Source organism: Cetorhinus maximus, chromosome 6, assembly GCF_964194155.1.
Source record: "Cetorhinus maximus chromosome 6, sCetMax3.hap1.1, whole genome shotgun sequence".
NCBI classification, from domain to species: domain Eukaryota; kingdom Metazoa; phylum Chordata; class Chondrichthyes; order Lamniformes; family Cetorhinidae; genus Cetorhinus; species Cetorhinus maximus.
Window position 1 is genome coordinate 60,165,257 of NC_135884.1, and position 18,452 is coordinate 60,183,708.

General features: G+C 39.6%; 1 protein-coding gene across 3 annotated transcripts in view; it reads left to right on the plus strand.

Annotated features, from left to right (window-relative positions):
• Nucleotides 1–18,452, plus strand: part of LOC144681777 (metabotropic glutamate receptor 7-like) — a 697,320-nt gene that overhangs the window by 184,497 nt on the left and 494,371 nt on the right. For all 3 annotated transcript variants that reach the window (XM_078543769.1, XM_078543768.1, XM_078543771.1), the window contains exon 2: nt 9,611–9,827. In XM_078543769.1, coding sequence (XP_078399895.1) covers nt 9,611–9,827 — 217 coding nt within the window. The remainder of the gene's footprint in view (nt 1–9,610; nt 9,828–18,452) is intronic.

Genomic DNA, 18,452 nt, shown 5'->3' on the forward strand with positions numbered 1-18,452 from the left:
CGGCTGTAACTTGGGTGAGATTTCTGCTGCACTTTAAGATATGGGGTCAGAATGAGAACAATTTCGTGGAAGTTTGGGCCTGTTTTCTACAGGAGTATTTTTCTTCATGCTAAAAGATTTCTCTATGGATAACCATGGCAACCCAGGCCCACATTCCTGCTTATTTACCCTCTTATGATTTCATTCTCCTTAGGGAGGGCATTTATGCAGAAAATTGTTTAATGGTATTGTTGACTGCTCTGACTAAAGAGACAAGAAATCTCAGCTTCAAATTGAAGGGAGACACTGCTCCCCAATCCCCCCACCATTTTCTCTGCCTCTAAAGATGTTGATGGTTATTGAGGTTTATTTCCACAGATATTCTCTCTAGTAAGTCACCCAATCACTCCTGAGAATCTGGACAACAGCAGCAATATCTTGCATTCATACCTTTAGATAATAGATTATCATTCTTGTATCATACCTTTAACAGATTTTAAGGTAGCTTTTAAGGAGCACCATTAAGGAGGAGGAGAGAAGAAGAGAAACAGACAGGTTTCGAGAAGGAATTCCGGAGTTTAAGCCAAGGCAGCTGCAGGCGCGGCCATCAAATATGTGACGAAGGAAATCAGGAATGCACAAAGCTAGAATTGACGGATGCAAAGCTCTTTTTGGGTTGTAGGTCTGGAGGAGGTTACCTAGATAGCGTGGGGCGAGGTTGTGGAGGGATTTGGGGAAAAAAACAATAAAAAGAATTCGAGAACTGAGGTGTTGTTGAACTATGAACCAAAGTAGGTCAGTGATCACATAGGTGATGGCTGAGTAGAAAACTTGTTGCGAGTTAGTAATGAGCAGCAGAGATTTGGATGACCTCAAATTTATAGACAGTGTAAGAACTTAAGAAGTAGGAGCAGGCGTAGGTCATATGGCCCATTGGGCCTGGACATGGCGCACCATATAATAAGATCATGCTGATGTTTGACACCATCCCACACCCCCCCCTCCCCCCCCCCCCCGACTACCCAGCTCCAATTTCATACCCTAACCCCATATCCCAGGATTCCCTGATTTTGCAAACAAATGAGTTCAGCCTTTGAATATATTCAAAGCCAAGCATCCACAACCATCAAGGGTAAATTTGTTGAGGATTATGAAATATTTCTTTAAATATTCACCATTACTCATGTACTATCATATCTTTCCAGCTAATTTTCTAATGTACCTTAGCCAGCTCTCTTCCCCCCCCACCCCCCATACCTCTGTAATTGGTTTTAAGTTTTCGATTAATTATGTCACTCAGTCGATGTGAAATGCTTCTTATTATGATTACTCTTTCCCATAGAATCCTTAATTGAGATTAATACTTAAACCTGTCTGATTCCACAAACTAAGGTTGAAAATGGCTTCTTCCCTGGTCTTCCATGGTGTATTGTTTGTTTAAGGAAACTCCCTTGAGTGCATTCCACGAACCCGTCCTCCAAACTACATTTGCTGATTTGATTTGTATATGAGGATTGAAGTCCCATAGTTATTGCAGTTCCCTTGTTGCAAGCTCACCTTATTTCTTGATTAATTCTCTCTCCAACCAGATATCTTCTGACAGGGAGCCTATAAACTACTGCCACCAGTGTTTAGAGACCCTTGTTATTCCTAATCTCCACTCATGCACCATACTTCCTGCTCTTCCAAGCCATCATTTTTCCTCAATACTGTTCTAGTTATTAGGGTTACATTCCCTCCTTTTCAATTTCTCTTTTTATTTTTGAAACATTGAGGAATATTTAGTTCAAGAAATGGAAGAGAAAGGCCTTGGCAGCCATGCAACCAAATCTCTAATGCCCATTCGATCAAACCCATTTATCTCTATTTGTGCCACTAATTTGTCTATCTTTTTAAATTATTGTTTCGTGCATTCATATAAAAGGCTTTTAATTTTTACTTTTACCATCATTCCTGGATTTGACTTTATTCACTGATGCACTATTACCTTTGGAATTTTGTCCTTTCCTTTCCTACTATACTGCTTTTTATCCAAGTTGGTGCACTGCTCTGTGATCTTGTCTTTTCTGTTTAGATTTATAAATTCCTCTTCACTTGAACCCTGCCCCCCCCTCCCCCCCAACACCTTTTTATGGTTTAAAGGAGCGTGAAAGATGGGAGATCGCCAGGACAGTGAGTGTTGGTAAGGTATTTGACTTCAGAGAAGCATTATAACTGATTCTGTCCTTTACGTTACCCACTTTTCATCCATGTACTTCCCAGTAGCAATCACTAAATAATAATCAGGAGTGGGAACTTGCCTTCCTACTTCAAGGCTGCTAAAGTGAATTGTGGCTGTGAGCAACTAACTCGGCATGAATTGGGAATGAAATCTAGGACTATCCAGTCTATATGGCTTATTTATATATTATACTCTGAGCTGTCGGGGAAGCTTTAAAAGTCAACTAAATATTTTTCCACACAATGCCAAACAGCAGTTATTCTTCCTGGCTGATTGAGGTTACAGGCAAGAACTTTTATCCTGTTCATAAAACATGCTCATCCGCACCTGACAGCACTGCCTTTGAAAATGGCACAGTTGAATTTTCTTTGTGTACAGTTTTCTGTCAAATTTGTGTGTGCTTGTTTGTTAAAATTTAAATGTTATCGAATCAGTTCCCAATGGATGTAGAGAGAAACTGACCCTAACTTAACAGTGATTGGTACTAAATTGAGGAAAGATTGGAGATGTTGAGACTTTTTCTCTTGGCGGGCGGCGGGGGGGGGAGGCTAAGAGTAGACTTGATAGAAGTTTTCAAAATCATGAGATGCCTGGACAGAGTAGATAGGGAGAAACTGTTCCGACTCATAAATGGATTGAGAACCGGAGGTTCTCACGCTCCCTATCCTGTCTCCTACCTCCTTAAAAATTAACAAGTAGCTTACCTCCATTTCAATGTGCTTTTATTTTTACTAATGATCTCTCATGAAGTGTCTTAGCAAATGCCTTCAGAAAGTCCAAAGGGACAACATTCATAGACACTGCCCTGTCCATCATTTCAGTGACTGCCTCAAAAAAAAAAATTCAACCAGATTGGTCAGACATGACGTACACTTTTTTACATCCATGCTGACATTTTGATCAGGTCATCCTTGGGTAGGTTCCAGAAACTTTTCTCCACACAATTGATGTTAAACTGATGGGCCTGTAGTTTTCAGGCTTCTCCCTTCTTTCTAAAATAATGAAACAAAATTTAAAATTTTCTAATTTAAAGTTGCAATTACTGAATCCAGAGAGCTTTGAAAGATGTTGATAAAAGCATCTACAATTTCTCTTTTTTAAATAATCTAGACTGGAAACCATCAAATCCTGGAGTCCATCTTAAGTCCCATTATTTTATCCATTACCATGAAAAAATATATAAAATCTACTAAGTTTATTCTTTTGACTAATCTTTTTTTAAGCTGACTATTTTGCCCCCTTCTGCCACTGTGAATGGATATAAGGTACTTATCTAACAAGTATGCCAGTTCCTTATCATCCATTAGTCTCTCCCCCATCTGTAACGGATCTACATTTCCCCCTTGCTCTTAATATATTTATAAAGATTTTGAATTTAAGCTTTGATATCTCTTCTAAGTGTTTCATTCACACTTCATCTTGTCTATCTTAATGCTTTCTTTGTGGCTCTTTGTTTTTTGCAGCTCTTCAGTTTGCTGGATTTCCAGCTTTCCTTGCATTTGTGCAAGCTTATTCCTTTACTTTGGTACTGTAACTCTTTTTTGTTGTACTCTTTTACTGTAAATCCCTTGTTGACCATGGTTCCTTAACTGCACCAGTAATGCTTTTGTCTTTTAGGAGTATTTGCTTGTTTTGTGTTGTACCAAAATACACCTTATAGTTTCTGGCATTGCATAATTAGTTATTCTGAGGGGCCAGAAAGCTCCAAAGAGCTTTTTATTATGTTCATTAGGCTTATCCACCATATCAGTTCTGTCTGGCCCTCTGTATTGAATCATAGCATAAAATTTTCCACTGAAAATACAGGTTACAGTGGAAGGAGAGTTGTAGGTTCAAACCCCACTCCAGGCATTGAGCATATAATGTAAGCTGATTGTGCTGTTGACTATTTCAGTAGTCTTGTGGCTAGCCTTCCATGCTTTGTAAAACTTAGTTGATTCAAAAGTCTGCTTTCCATTTCAAATCCTGCTTTTCCATACTCCATTCCTCACTGACCCAAAGGCCTCATTTCGAATTGTCATTCCTGTATTTAAATTCCTCCTTGGCCTTGTACCTCTCTATCTCTGTGGTGTCATCCAGCAGCACCTCCTGAACTCCCTATACCTCTGCATCTTGCTCGTCTTCCTCTTTCTTTCCATCATTGGCAGATGTGTCTGCTTAGGTTCTACTGTAGAATTATTTCCTTAAAACCACCCAGCTCCCTATCTCTTTGTGCTTGAATATCCTCCCTAAAACACCGCTTTGCCAAGCTTCTGGGCATCCTTCCCAAAATATCCTCCTTTGGCTAGTGATCCATTTTTCTCTTCTGTGGGACACTTTGGAATTTTTCCATGCCAGAAGAACTATGTAAACAAAACTGATATTGTTAAGCGAGTGCTGGATCATCAGATATTCCATTCTCAGGATGAGATGTTAAATAAAAAACCTTTTGCTCTTCGGTTGAATATTAAAGATCCTGTTATACTTTTTTTTTAGCAGACAAGCACACCAAACAAAAACAAATTAACTGGCGCTTAATCCATTGATCTTTCTGGGACTTACTCTGCAAAGTGTCGACTCTGTACATAACTATCAATAAACAAAATTAAACCATTTTACTTGATGCACATGGAGATGTTTGCAAGAGGTGTACCAAGGCCTTCTATAAACTCAGGCTTCTTTAATCCAGCATCTAAATTGTTAATTCTCAAGTCACAAAAATAAGGTGGACGCCTCCTCTTTCTGGTGGGGGTGGTCCTGGATAAAATAAAGCTGGATCATGGTCCTAATAGCTTGTTGAACACATCTATATCCATAGGTTTGGTCTTACTGGCACTGCTCTGATACTTCACTCAGAGCATCGATTAGAATTCAACACTCAAAAAATGGAAAAATACTCTGGAGCTGCAAAGGCCGTGAGTGTATCATTTGAAGTTGAAATGTAGGGAAACTGTTGAAGTGATGTGGTGATACTAGATCTGATCTGTGCTGTGACTGTACTCCTTCCTTCCCTGTCCCCACACATCTGCACTAAATTCCCTTTAGTTATGCAAAAAAAATCAGAAGCCTTCACATTTATATCTCAGTTATTAAAAAATTATTTTTATCCTTTTTTACTTACCATTGCCTGGGCTTTTGGATCATAACTTCATGCTGCACATGTCAGCCTGCTTGACTTTACTGTAAAATACCTTGTGAATCCTTACTGTAAAGTCACTGGAAGATGTCTGCTCAGTAATTACCTGCATTCCTAAATGTTAATGGCTTGTACTAACACAATGTTGACCCTATGACAACTGTTATTGTATAAACAGGTGTAAAATTAATAGTGTAACCACTGAATGATTAGAGGTATATTTAGACTGTGCATTACAGTCACTTGAATCAAGCGGCAGTGGAGTCAATATTATCAAGTCTCATTATCCTTTAAACTGACTAGTTAGTCAAACAACAACCACAACTTATATTTATGTAGTGCCTTTCACATAAAATATCCCAAGGCACTTCACAGGAGCATTATAAAACAAAATATGATATCAAGCCATATGAGATTAAGTCAGATGGCCATAGATTTGGTGAAAGAGTTAGGTTTCAAGGAGTGTCTTAAAGGAGGAAATTGAGGTGAGGAGGTGGAGAGCTGTGGGGAGGGCATTCCACAGCTTAGGGCCTATAAACTGAATGCAACGACACCAGTGGTGGAGTGTTTAAAATTGGAGATATTCAAGAGGCCAGAATTAGAACAGTGTAGATGTCTAAGCATTTGAAGACACCAAATCTGGTGTTAAGATTGAGCGTCAGGGAGTTGGTGATCAATGGTAACATCAGTTAGATTTGTCGATGACAAAGCGCTTATAGCAAGCAAGGAGGAGTACAAGAATTCATAGATAAGACTCGTAACAGTAAGCATAAACTTTGGTTCATTCCAAAGTGATGCACATCTCAATCAGCAAAAAATATTCATATTTCATAGGAACAGAACTAGAACAAGTGCAAGAATTCAAGTATCTAAGAAGCATAATCTCTGCAGATGGAAGAAATAAGAACAAGGATGACAACGAAAAAAGCGATCTGAGCACAAATTGCGTCCAAAATTGTGCTATTTTTGAGGGTTTTTTTCTCTTGTACTTCTACTGAGTCATGCATATCAATGAACATAAAATATACCATGAGTCAGCGCAATTGAACAGCGCTGTAGACAACTTTTTTTAAACAAATTTTCTCTGACATAATTAAGATGGGTAACTTGAAGCAATTTATTAATACAAACGGAAATGGATTTATCACATGAGGATTTTTAATCGGAGTCTAGATCATGATCTGATGAGTAACTCGATGTTAAGTAACTGAAAATTACTAAAATACTATGCAGAGCCATTTGCTAGTTATATTGGTATAGCTTTTAATTTTTAAAAAAACATTAAGAAACTCACTTTCAAAATGTATCCTCATGCCTTAAAAAAAGTATTAGTTTTAAGAGGGTCTTCTAAGGACAAAAAGCAGGGGCAATTAGCAGAAGCTCCCAATGGTGATTAATTCACTCTGGGGACGTGGTCAGTCTTGTGGATGGGGCCGGCTTCTAGCCTGATGGTTTTTTAACCCAACATAAACGATTGCAAAAACTCAAATTTGTGCTGGATGAAATTTATGCTCAATTCCTCCATCTTTTGCATGGATGTGGCCAATTTGAGGAGAATTATGCTGGAAAACAACCGAGTGGAAACTCCAAGCCCCTATGTTTGCGAAGGCTGTTGAGTGTTTACTCACTAGCCATGGAGGTCTGATGCATTCATTCTAAACAATTCCCAAATGTTGAAAAAACCCTCTGATTGATTGAATCATAACTTTGAGCTCATTAATCTTTCCTGCTTTATGCTAAAGATGCACAATTATTTCTGCAAAAATAAAATTACTGCAGATGTTAGAGATCTGAAATATGAACATAAGATGCTGGAAAGCACTCAGCAGGTCAGGCAGCACCTGTGGAGAGAGAAACTGATTTAATGTTTCAGGTTAATGAATTTTTGTAGATTTGGTCATCTGTCTTGATGGAAGGTCAGTGACTCGACACAAACTTGTTTCTCTCTCCAGATGCTACGTGGCCTGCAGAGTGTTTTCCAGCATTTTATGTTTTTACTCAATTTCTTGTAATCGCAATATCAGAGTTAATAATCAGTGTTACAACTGATGAGAATGTGTGCAGTGAGGGGTTTGGTGGTGAGAGTTGGGGAAGTGCTGTTTATATGCTTGTGCCTGCAGAACAGAAGAATAATATAATTCTACAGGCTGCCTTTTTACAATGCATTACAGGGTAATCGTGTGCTTGGACAAGGTTATTAACCACCTGATCTGGTCCCAAGTCTGATGAGAAGATAGTTAATTAGTGCATGTTTTGACCTTTCATACCTAATCTGAAAGTGGTCCTATGCTTCTCCACACCAACCGCTCCATGCTGCATTTTCTTTCCCCTTCCTTGCATGAAACTGGCTACAAATGCTGGAGTATAATTTACTTTTGTTAGTTAAGGGTATAGAGCTAAGGCAGGTCAATTCAATTGAGGTAAGATCAGCTGTAATCTAATTGAGTCGCAGAGCAGGTTCAAGGGGTTGATTGGTTGCTTGTGTTTCATTGATAGCTGTTCTGTGGTATCTCTTGTTGCTGCTCATTCTTCAAGTGGGATTCTAGACAAGGGTCTTTTTTTTGTTTTTCCAAAGCAACATTTATTGCTATAATTTCATAAACATTGTACAAGTTTGAACAAAACACAATATGCTTCCAGATGATGGTCATTCTTCTGTAACCCATTTCATTCAGTGCTGGTTCACCTGAATCTAGTACAAGTCTGTGTACCTTAGTAGTGGTGTCAATGCCCTTGACTAGAAATCTTGTTCTTTACTGCCTTTGTACCTCCAAATGATATCTTGTAGAACAAGGTGGCCATACTAGCTATATTCAGCCATAATTCCTGATAAGCAATGGCATAGGGTTTCATTAATGGCTATTCGCAGCCTAACCCAATTCTACCCACGTGCATTTTCGAGCTGAGGTATTCAAATCACAATCAGGAGCCTGGGTGATTTCTTGCCCTAGGATATAGAAGATAATTACACTCTGCTTTGAGACTTTTGTGATCTCTATATCTTGACACCACTACACTAAAATCAGCACAGATCAGAGACTGAACCCTAGATCTTCATTACCTATGGTTCAGTTCAGTGATATGGGCATTCTTGAACTTATCACGCATTAAATTATAAGGTTTGGACTGTCACCTGTCAAATTGTTCAGTTGAATAGAAGCCTGTGTTTATATAACTATTACATCTGTCAGGAATGTCTCAAGTACTTCACATACGGTGCACTTCTTTGAAGTTCAATGATTGTGATGGAGACTAATGTGACTGCCGGGCTGTACACAGCATGACCCTGCAAACAGCAAGGACATGAACGGCAGGGATGATGGAGAATGTAAGCCAATATGCCGGGAGAATTTTTTGCTCATCTTTGAATTGTGTCAAGGGGTCATTAACATCTGCTTAATCCAGTATTACAGGTAGGGAGTACCTTGGTTTGATGTCTTATTCAAATTGCAGCATGTCAAACAATTCAGCATTCTCTCAGTGCTGCACTGCAGTGTGAACAATCCTGAAAAGCACACCAAATACTAGGTTATTTCGTTTCCAGTTTTTTTTTCAACTTGTACGCTGTGGAGATAGTGTCTACAATAGCTTCTAAAGTGTTAGAAGTGATTTCATGAGTAGCAAAGTTAGCCTCATAATTCAAGGCTCAAACTCTGGCATCATTTTGTTTCCTTTCTAGTTTTGGGATTTTTAAGGCGGATTTCTCAGTCTGTGAGCCCACAGTCTCTATCCACGTTGTCCTCGTAGAGTCTCAGATCTTTCTTTTCCCCCCTCAAAATATTGGCACCCCTGATAGCTTAAAAAATACACCCATACAAAGTTTGAGGGAGTTGGATTTTGGGTCACATGTCAATGAGGGCAGCTCTTCATGTTAGTTGACCATTTGGAGTGATACTTGTTCATTGTGATTAGAGATACAATTTGTTTCAATATATCTTACTCAAAAGAAACACAGCTCCAAATGTTCAAACCTGTTTTTTATCAGTCACACCATTCCCACTGATTAAATTTCGCTGTTCACATTTCCCTGGTGCTGTGTTTCAGAATGGCAGAAGATCTTGCAGTCAATGAACAGCTTTTATCCAGTGTTCGCTCAAGTAAAGAAATCAATCACATCAATCACCATAACTCAATTATCATGACTGACTTCAGCTCCTTCCTTCAGTACATATTTATCTTGTGTGAAATTGAAGCTTCCTATAAGTAAGATGAGAATTGCAAAGCACCATATAGCATCGCCTGCACTTCCCGTATTGAATGAAAGATAAAACTTCTTTCCTCTTCTCTCCATTTAGATTCCGCAGATCAGTTATGCCTCCACTGCACCAGAGCTGAGCGATAACAGCAGCTATGCTTTCTTCTCCCGCGTGGTTCCACCGGACTCTTACCAGACCCAGGCTATGGTGGACATTGTGAAGGCTTTTGGATGGAATTACGTGTCTACACTGGCTTCAGAAGGGAGCTACGGCGAGAGTGGAGTGGAGGCCTTTGTTCGGGTCTCCAAGGAAGCTGGTAAGAACGTGCGCTCACACAATTCATCGCATGGCATGAATTCCTCTGGAGTGTCGAGCCGTTTTCATTAAACATTGCAAATGGTGACAGAGTACTGTGCAACCTTAATCCAGTTACAGCATCGAATTATGATGCCTCAGTCAGGTTTGTGTGTGGGATAAATCTAGACTGAACTGCGATATAAGGTCAAGCAGATTTTAAAAAAGAAGCAATTTAAATTGTCACATTATTAATTTCCACAGCAAATGTACATAAGTTACTTTGACAGAAAACAAACAAAAAAAAAGTGAGTGAAGAACTGCAAAGGTATTTGCCCAATTTTGGGGAGAGGTGACTATATGGAGTACTGAAAGGTAGTGTATTCCCTCTTTACTGAGTGTCCACATGCAGTCTCTTGGGCTCTGATGCATGGTTGGAACTACAACTGTATTCGCATGGCCAAGTAATAGTGGTAGCTTTTGTTTTTGCGTGCATCTGACTGGTGGCAAGATGGCCTTGACAAAATCAACAAGTTGAGGCTTGAGATTTTAAAAAAAAAACAGAAAATAATGAAAAGACATGTCAGTGCCTCAAGAGTTTTTTTAAAAAAATGCCATAGAGAGAAACACTTCTGCTCTTCTTGGCCCACAAGCAGTGCTAGCAAAGCACATACCTGCTGGATCTGGCAGCTTCCCCTTCTTTCCAGCTTCAGATTTTCAGAGCCCTGGGAGATCAGGCCTGCAGCCTTTAAATTCAAATGACTCCCAGAATTGGAGTGGGTTGTTGGGATGTCCTCCAAAGCCCCTCATGGTGAATTGGGGTAGGGATTCACATTTTTACCCTTTCAAGCTCTAACATTCTGTGTAAACTCACCCCAGCCGCCTCATGCTCTTCATTTGGTGGAGGTGGTTTAAAATTACCCCCTTTTAATGTCTGGCATGTGACTGAGGGGCACTAGACATAAGATTTATATTTTCTTCCCAGCAGACAACATGTTTAATCGTCAATAAGTCTAATCTTTCCTCGAATCCTCTGAGAATAAGCGTCAATCTCGGGGCTTTTCTCTGAGCTGCCACTGAGGCTTGAATGTTTTGCTGTGTTTTAGTTAGCTACTCGAGGAACGGTTTGACCAGAGAGTTTGAGTGTGACGTCCTCTCATGTACATTATGCAGTTTTGACTTTATAAGTATAGCGTTCTGATCACTCTGTTGATTGCTGCTCTGCAATGCTTGGATGTATTGAGCTCTGAATTTACTAAGAATCATAGTGGTTTACACTTGAAGCAGACTATTTGGTCTGCTGTGCCTGTGCCACCTCTAACTCTCAGTAGTTAAAAAGTACTCCTCCTGCCCTTCTCGATTGATAGTCCTGCATCTTTCTCTGTTTCAAATGCCTATCCACTTTTCCTGGAAAAGATGCAACTGTTTCTGCCATGAAGTGTTAGGACCTGAAAACAGGCTAGGTCTGTGGTTGGGATGGACATTGAGGTCAGGGCAGATGGTTGTTGGTTAATGCTGTCAGCACAGGCACGTTGGTGAGCAGAGTTAACTCGGAAGTGGAGGCCTGTGGTGAAGTTGAAGGAGCAAGAGCAGGAGAGGGATGTGCTTTGTTAGGCAGCTGACATGCGTGTGTGGGTGAGGTCAGAATGTGGAGGCTCGCACAAGGCTGGTGTAGGAAAGCAGATAGCAGTTGGCTGTCGCCTCGTGGTCATGGTAGTGGGGTAATAAATCGGTAGGGGGTTTAAAAAAAATGAAACATCATAGAAAGCAGGCCACGATTGCTGAAAGATACTAAACTAACAAAATGTCGGTTGGTCTGAGGGTTCATGTCACTGGGCTGCTAGTGGTGGGAAGACTGAAAGATGAAAGTAATTTTATCTGGCATTAGTGTTAAAAGCAAATAAACAGGCATCACTTCAGATATTACTCAGATGTTACTAATTGTCACCAGGCACAACAAAATTATGGCATAGGAAGTAGATGACAGGAAGTGTTTGTAGCCACGGGACAGTTAATATAACATGGGAATGTAGCTTGTAAATATTTTTCACTTGCAGGGATTGCAGTGCCAGAATGCAGACAGATCCAAATAAGATTTGCTGTATTTATTGAGAAGATTTATTTATGCTCTCCATGGCATAATTGAAGTGTATTCTTTCTGATTAGGACAAATGATTTGTTGTGGCAATTGATTTATTGCTCAGATTTTTTGCCACTGCCTCTTGAGAGTTTTTGCACAATATTTGTAGCACCCGAGCATCAACTAGATAGAATTAATTAGTTGAGAAACCTTTCCATCACAGCCTTTTGAATCATTCAGTAATTCAGCCTGAGTAATTTAAATATAGAATGTCCTTAAAATTTATGATGTATAAAAGGTGTAATATTCTGTACCAATGCACATTGTAAAATATGCTCTTAAAGTGGTATTTAACATTGAATTCTTGTGCCTTGTGTTCAGCTATTTCTTTGAATGGAATAAATATTTTAAGCCAGGGTTTTGTATTTGAAGAGTTCAAGACAAAACTCTCAGCTGTCCTTTTTCACTTAGCAAAATGAATAAAGTAGTTATTTTTATTGACTGTTGCAATTAAGTACAAAATTGGTCAGCAAATTATTTTTTCATTATACATGAACAGCAGTGTGATGTAGATCCTATTGCAATGCATGTTACTTCTGTCATGTGTGGAATAGGACAAAACTGACCAGCAGTTGTGCTTCCCTCTGGTTAACAGTAAGCTTGCCAATCACATTTTATTGAAGGTGATACTGTTGTGCAAGTTTAAAACCAGTAATTTATAAGGATGAGAGCTGGTTTAGTGAATCACCCATACATTTCCCCCATGGTTTAAGTTGGTCTGCAAGGTTGTGGGTGTCAAGTGCAAACAACACCCCAGACTGATGATTTAAGTAGGCTTGTATGCGGACATGAGGAGTGTCTCGCAATGAATCCTGGCGATGTTTGATTTTCTGAAATAACCATCTGAAATCTTTTATTTGAAATAGATAATACAAACAGATGACAAAAGATAAGGCAGGACCCTTTTATTGTTGAATTAGATAACATGACTAAATCTTCAGTCTAGAGCAGATATTCCCAAACTGTGGTACACGTACCCTTCAGGTTCAGGAGGCATGCCTGTAGATTTCATGTCTAATGCAAATAAGTGAACCATTTTTCCTCTATTTTTAATTCATTATTTCTTCTTTGAGTTCTTTTTGTGCCTAAAGAACTAAAAGGCTAGGATGCTTCCCAGTGGATTATTATGCCATTCCATGCCTAAATTATTGCTCTGTCTCTTGTATTATTCTCCACTGCAAGAGTATGTGACATAGCCAGAGACAGGCTGGCATGTTTGTCCCAATGGACAGCACTCTGCCATTTGGTCACCAGAAACTTTTCTGGCTGCATTTTGAGCCTCCTGCTGCAGTTTGGATGTCTTCATGGAGGACTTGTCCTCTTCCAAACTGCTTGGAGTTGTCAGGATTTTGTTGAGCAATGCACCATCTAGGAGATGGAGAACATCATTAGCACATACCTGCTCTTTAACCTGGAGAAATGAGACAACCGATCGCCTGCTGACAGTATCCTGAGAGCACAGAAATCCTGGTTAGAGATTGACTTCAGGGTGCTAGAGAAGTGGGGGGTGGGTGCGCGTTAGGGGAATTACCTACTCAAGACTGCTGACCTTGACCTCTGACCAGGGGTTCCGGGAGATCCCATGTTTCCAGCTGGCTCCTGTCGGGAAGGATGAGAGCATTGTCCACCTTGCTTGGTTACTCTGAGAATCCTGCTGATGATTGTTACAAAGGAGCTGGGTGGAGCTGGCTAGTCTGAACATTTCATGGTACCATGTTATTCACAGCAGGCGACTCTGAAAGCTCCACTAACTTAGGTAAGAACCTCAGAGTTTTGGCACCTTTTTAGAAAAAAAATCTAATCCTTGGAATCGCAAAATTGAAAGTTCACACATCATTTAGCACTTCGTTTATGAAATATATCATTTACAATGGCACCAAAATTTGAAGGGTTGTTGTCTTGATGAAAAAATGTTCAATTGAGTTGTGTGCAGGACAATAACCTGAATAGCAAAAGCCAACAAAAGCTTGCATTCGTATAGCACCTTTAGTGAAAATAAAAACATCCCAAGGGATTTCAAAATGTAAGTTGTCAGTGAAAGGGATGCAAACCATGGAGGGAGAGATTGGGAGATGATTAGTCAAACCCTGGTCTAAAAGATGGGCTTTAAGAAGACTTTTAAAGGAGCAGAGACTGATGGCCATGCTGAGCAGGTTGGGAGAGTCAAATTCATGTGTAGAAAACAACTTAGGACACAAACTATCACCTATCATTCAAACATTGTGTCGATGCTTGAGCAACCAAACTTATCACAATAATGAATGATATTGTTAAGGTATGATTTTGAGTAGTATATGTGCATTATAATTTGTACATTATACAGGGATTAAAATATGAAACATGTTGGTAGGGGTACATGGCCAGCTGTTAGATCAGGAAGTGGATATACAATAAGTAAAGTTTGTAAACCATGGGTCTAGAGTTTTCCTGTAACTTCAAGGCTAATGAGGATGAGTGAGAAGAGATTAATCCATTGAAATTCCGTAAAATGAGAGTGAATGGTGTACAGAAATAGTTTAAGTAAGTGAAATGTGTTTGGGTGTGTAAAGAATAAGGCATCCCTTTAAGTTAAAGTTTAGTTTATATTTTTTTCCTATTTGTTGGTTAAAAGGTGAAACCTGGGATCTAGTTTTGGTTTGGAGAGGAGACAGCAGGGCTAAAGCTCTGTTTGGATAATGGCGTTTCTAATTAATTTTATGGCTTTGGAAGAGAAGTTAAAGCAAACATGAGAGAAGAAAAACACTTCTGTTGCCTGAAAACAGGGGTCCGGAGAAGGGAGGCACACTCTTTCCCCCTTAACCTGCGCCCCCCCCCCCCTCATCAGTAGTAACATCAGCTGGGATCATGACAATGGGGAGAGGTCAAATGTATTACCAGTGTCGCAGTAAGGGAGGAGGTAGTAGAGAAATTGAATAGGATTGCAATAGATAAAGACAAGGTATTTAAAAGGTTGGCAGCTCTTAATGTAGAAAAGTTAACTGGAATGGATGAGATGTATCCTGGTCATTGAGGGAAGTAAATGTAGAAATTGTTCATGCTCTGGCCATCATCTTCCATTCCTTAGTTCAAAAGGCACTGGTTATTGGGAGACAACTTTGGCCAAGGGATGGGAAGTAAAAATTAGTGGTGGACAGCTATTTTTTTGGATTGGGGAGAAGTACTAGAATGATATTAACGATGAAAGACTAAAATTACATGGGAGTGTCTGAAGAAACTGGGATTGTTCTTGTGGAGCAGAGAAGGTTAAGGGGAGATGTAATAGATGTGTTCAAGTCATGAAAGATTTTGTTTGCTTAAATGAAGAGGAAAATCTATTTCCAATAGCTGTAGGATCAGGAACTGGAGGGGACAGATTTAAGCTAAGTGGCGAAAGAACCAGAGGGGACATGAGGAAAAGGTTTTCACACAGCCACATTGTTAGGATCGGGAATGCAATGTCTGAAAAGGTGATGGAAGCAGTTTCAATGGTAACTTTTGAAAGACAATTGGATAATGCCTGGAGGGAAAATTTGCTGGGCTATAGAGGAAGATCTGGGAAATGAGAGTAATTGGATAGTTCTTCCAAAGAGCTGGCACAGGCATGATGGATCGAATGGCATCCTCCTTTCCTTTTCATGGTTATTTTATTGGAATTCTATAAATCATTTTTATTTCATTGCATTTCTGTTTAATTGGAGTCAATTAAAAACAGTTTAGATCAAGAATTGGAATGCTTTCCACGGTACTTGGTGCTTGCGACTCCTCGATACTTCACCCGTATAGTCAACCATGTATGGGCCTGTATACTTAAATGTTGACAGGCTATTGTGTGGATAAATGTTTCATTGCTGAATGCGGATATAGCCACAATAATCATGTACCCTGATGATGATGGTTTTTTTTGCCCTTGGTGTGGAAAGACCAATTGGAATGCTCTTTACTATTGTTCAGGTGGTTGTCAACTAATTCAAGAATCCAGCCCAAGTATTTATCTGTAAAAGTCTGTAATGTTTTATTACTAAATCAGGCAGTGCCTTTACTCACTGAAACACCTCCAGTGATGGATTTGAACAAGTGTCAGTGAATGATTCCAGGTCCATTTCTTTCAAAACTGTTTGGAAATATTATAAACGTTATGGCCCACTCAATGGCCATGTTAATCAGCTCCCAATTTAACACTAACCTTTTTGCCTTGCTTTGTAAGTTGTTCCATAATGAATAGAACACGTGAAACTAATTTCTGATGCATGTAGAAATCTCATGCCAATATTGACAACGTTCAAAGATTGGGCAGTTTAATAGGATTTCTGGCTTGTAACATAGAATTGGTTTAGGAGCTGTTAAGTTTGCTCAGTGAACTGTGTTTATTTGGTGTTAATTATTTTTTCCATCAATTTTGAGCTATTCAGAGGCCCCAGAGAACAGTCGAAACAAAATGGAGTAGGGGCCTTGAGCAGTTTAGTTAAAAAGCAAACTATCACAGTTGTCTGATTTAGAAGTCATTCTTGGGATATGGAGGATCACTAGCTAAGCCAATCTTCATTTCTAGTTTCCCTTGAGAAGGTGATGGTGAGCTGCCTTTTTAACCCATTCCAGTCCTCATTGTGAAGGTATTTGCACATGCTGTTGGGTAGAATGTTTGCTGGGTTTTGAGCAGTAACGATGAAGGAATGGTGTCACATGTCCAAGTCATGTTGGTGTGTGACCTGGTGAGGGACCTGGGGTTGGTGGGGTTCCCATGTCCTTGTCCTTCTAGATAATGGAGGTCACTGGTTTGAATCCTGGTGATGTGACCATTGTAGTGTGGAAAAGTGGTTTGTCCATGGCCACTCAGTAACAGTATAATTTCAGCAGTTTAGCACTAAATCCAATTTACCCGGTGTCGTGTTGGCCCAGCAAATTTATTAAATGCTAGCACAACATCCTATTTCACTTCCCATTTTAATTGCCATTTACTATGACACAGGATTCCCACACTGTGCAAATGTGGGTGTATCAGTGATGCATCCTTGGGGAGGCTTGGGAAACACTGGCAATCTAGTTACTATGTTTGTATGTGTATCACAATGAACCAATCACATTTACCACAAATGGAGTCAGCTGCAACTGGTGTGATCTCAGACTAAAGATCTATTCAAATTCAGCATGTCAAGTCTTGGTTTGTCTTCCGTTTGCAAATTGAAATCACTACAAATAGTGTTCAGATTGATAAAGCTGTGGTTGCTGGTAACCATCTTGATTGTGTAATTCAAGTTCACTTTGATACTGTGATTTGTGTTTGGTGTCATAATACTGCAACTGTTGGATTTTGGTGTCTAATAGAAAAGAATGAAAAATATTTTTTTTTAAAGCACCTACCCTCAGTGTTTTATAACCAATGAATTTTAGCTCAACAATCCACGCTCCTTTTAAACTGCTGTACACCCTTGCGGACCTGCAACAGCGTCCAATTTCTCGTTCCCTATCATTGTAATTATAGAATCATAGCATGATTTCAGCACAGAAGGAGGCCTTTGAGTCCCTGCTGGCTGTCCACAGAGGGAATTCCCCATGGGGGGTGTATGTTTTGTTCTGACAGTTCACCTGCAAGTAAGTGGTGACCAGGAAACTGGGGTGGGTCACTTTATGACTCCTTCAGGTGTCCATTATTCTTGCCCTGCCATCCTCCCTTCAGTTTCCTGTAGGGAGACCAGAACTGACTCCATGAGCTTTTCAGGTATGACCAAACTTGTGATTAGGACAATGTTCTTAGCTGTAAGCCTTCTACTTCAAACCAAGGAAACTAGAGCTATAAATGGGGAGAACACTGCATTCATTCTTTCATTCTTCAGGAGCCTAGCTGCTACTGACAAGAGGTGAGCAGAAAGGGCCTTTAAAGCATTATTGACATCATTGATTATAATGGGTAGGAATGCAATTTGGTCTAATCAGTTGTGTGCAGAGTGAAGAGTTAGAGATGAGAAATGCTGTTAAAATAAAAAGAAATAAAAGTTACATTATAATGCATTTTCTGACTAGATAGCAATGGTAAAAGGCAGTTTAGAACACACTTATTGTGCCATGAGGGTCTAGTAATTTGAGATATTTGTACATTGTAGGGCTGAGTTAATGTCGTGTGATATAAATCACCACATTTCTCACAGACAGGTCAAGATGTTTTACACACTGAGGTAATTGGATTGCTGATAGAATTGCTTTTGAGAAAAGAAATTCCCATTACCTTCCAGACAAGGGACCTGCTATCAAGAGGAAGTGAAAAAAACCTAGATATTTCTTTAGCCATTTTGAAGTTTTTTTTTTCAAGTGCAAGATACTTTTTTCCCCAGCTTAGGTAATATAGTTGAGCTAAATCTTCTGCATGAAACTGCACAATGATGATCCATTGTGATAGCATTTTGTTTTTTTTAATCACCTGGATATGGAGGATTTCCTGTCTGGAGTTCAGGGAGGGAAAGCTCGGCAGGGTAGAGCCTGACCAATTTCCCCACCATTTAAGCAAATGGATGAAAAACCAGGTGATTCAGTTGA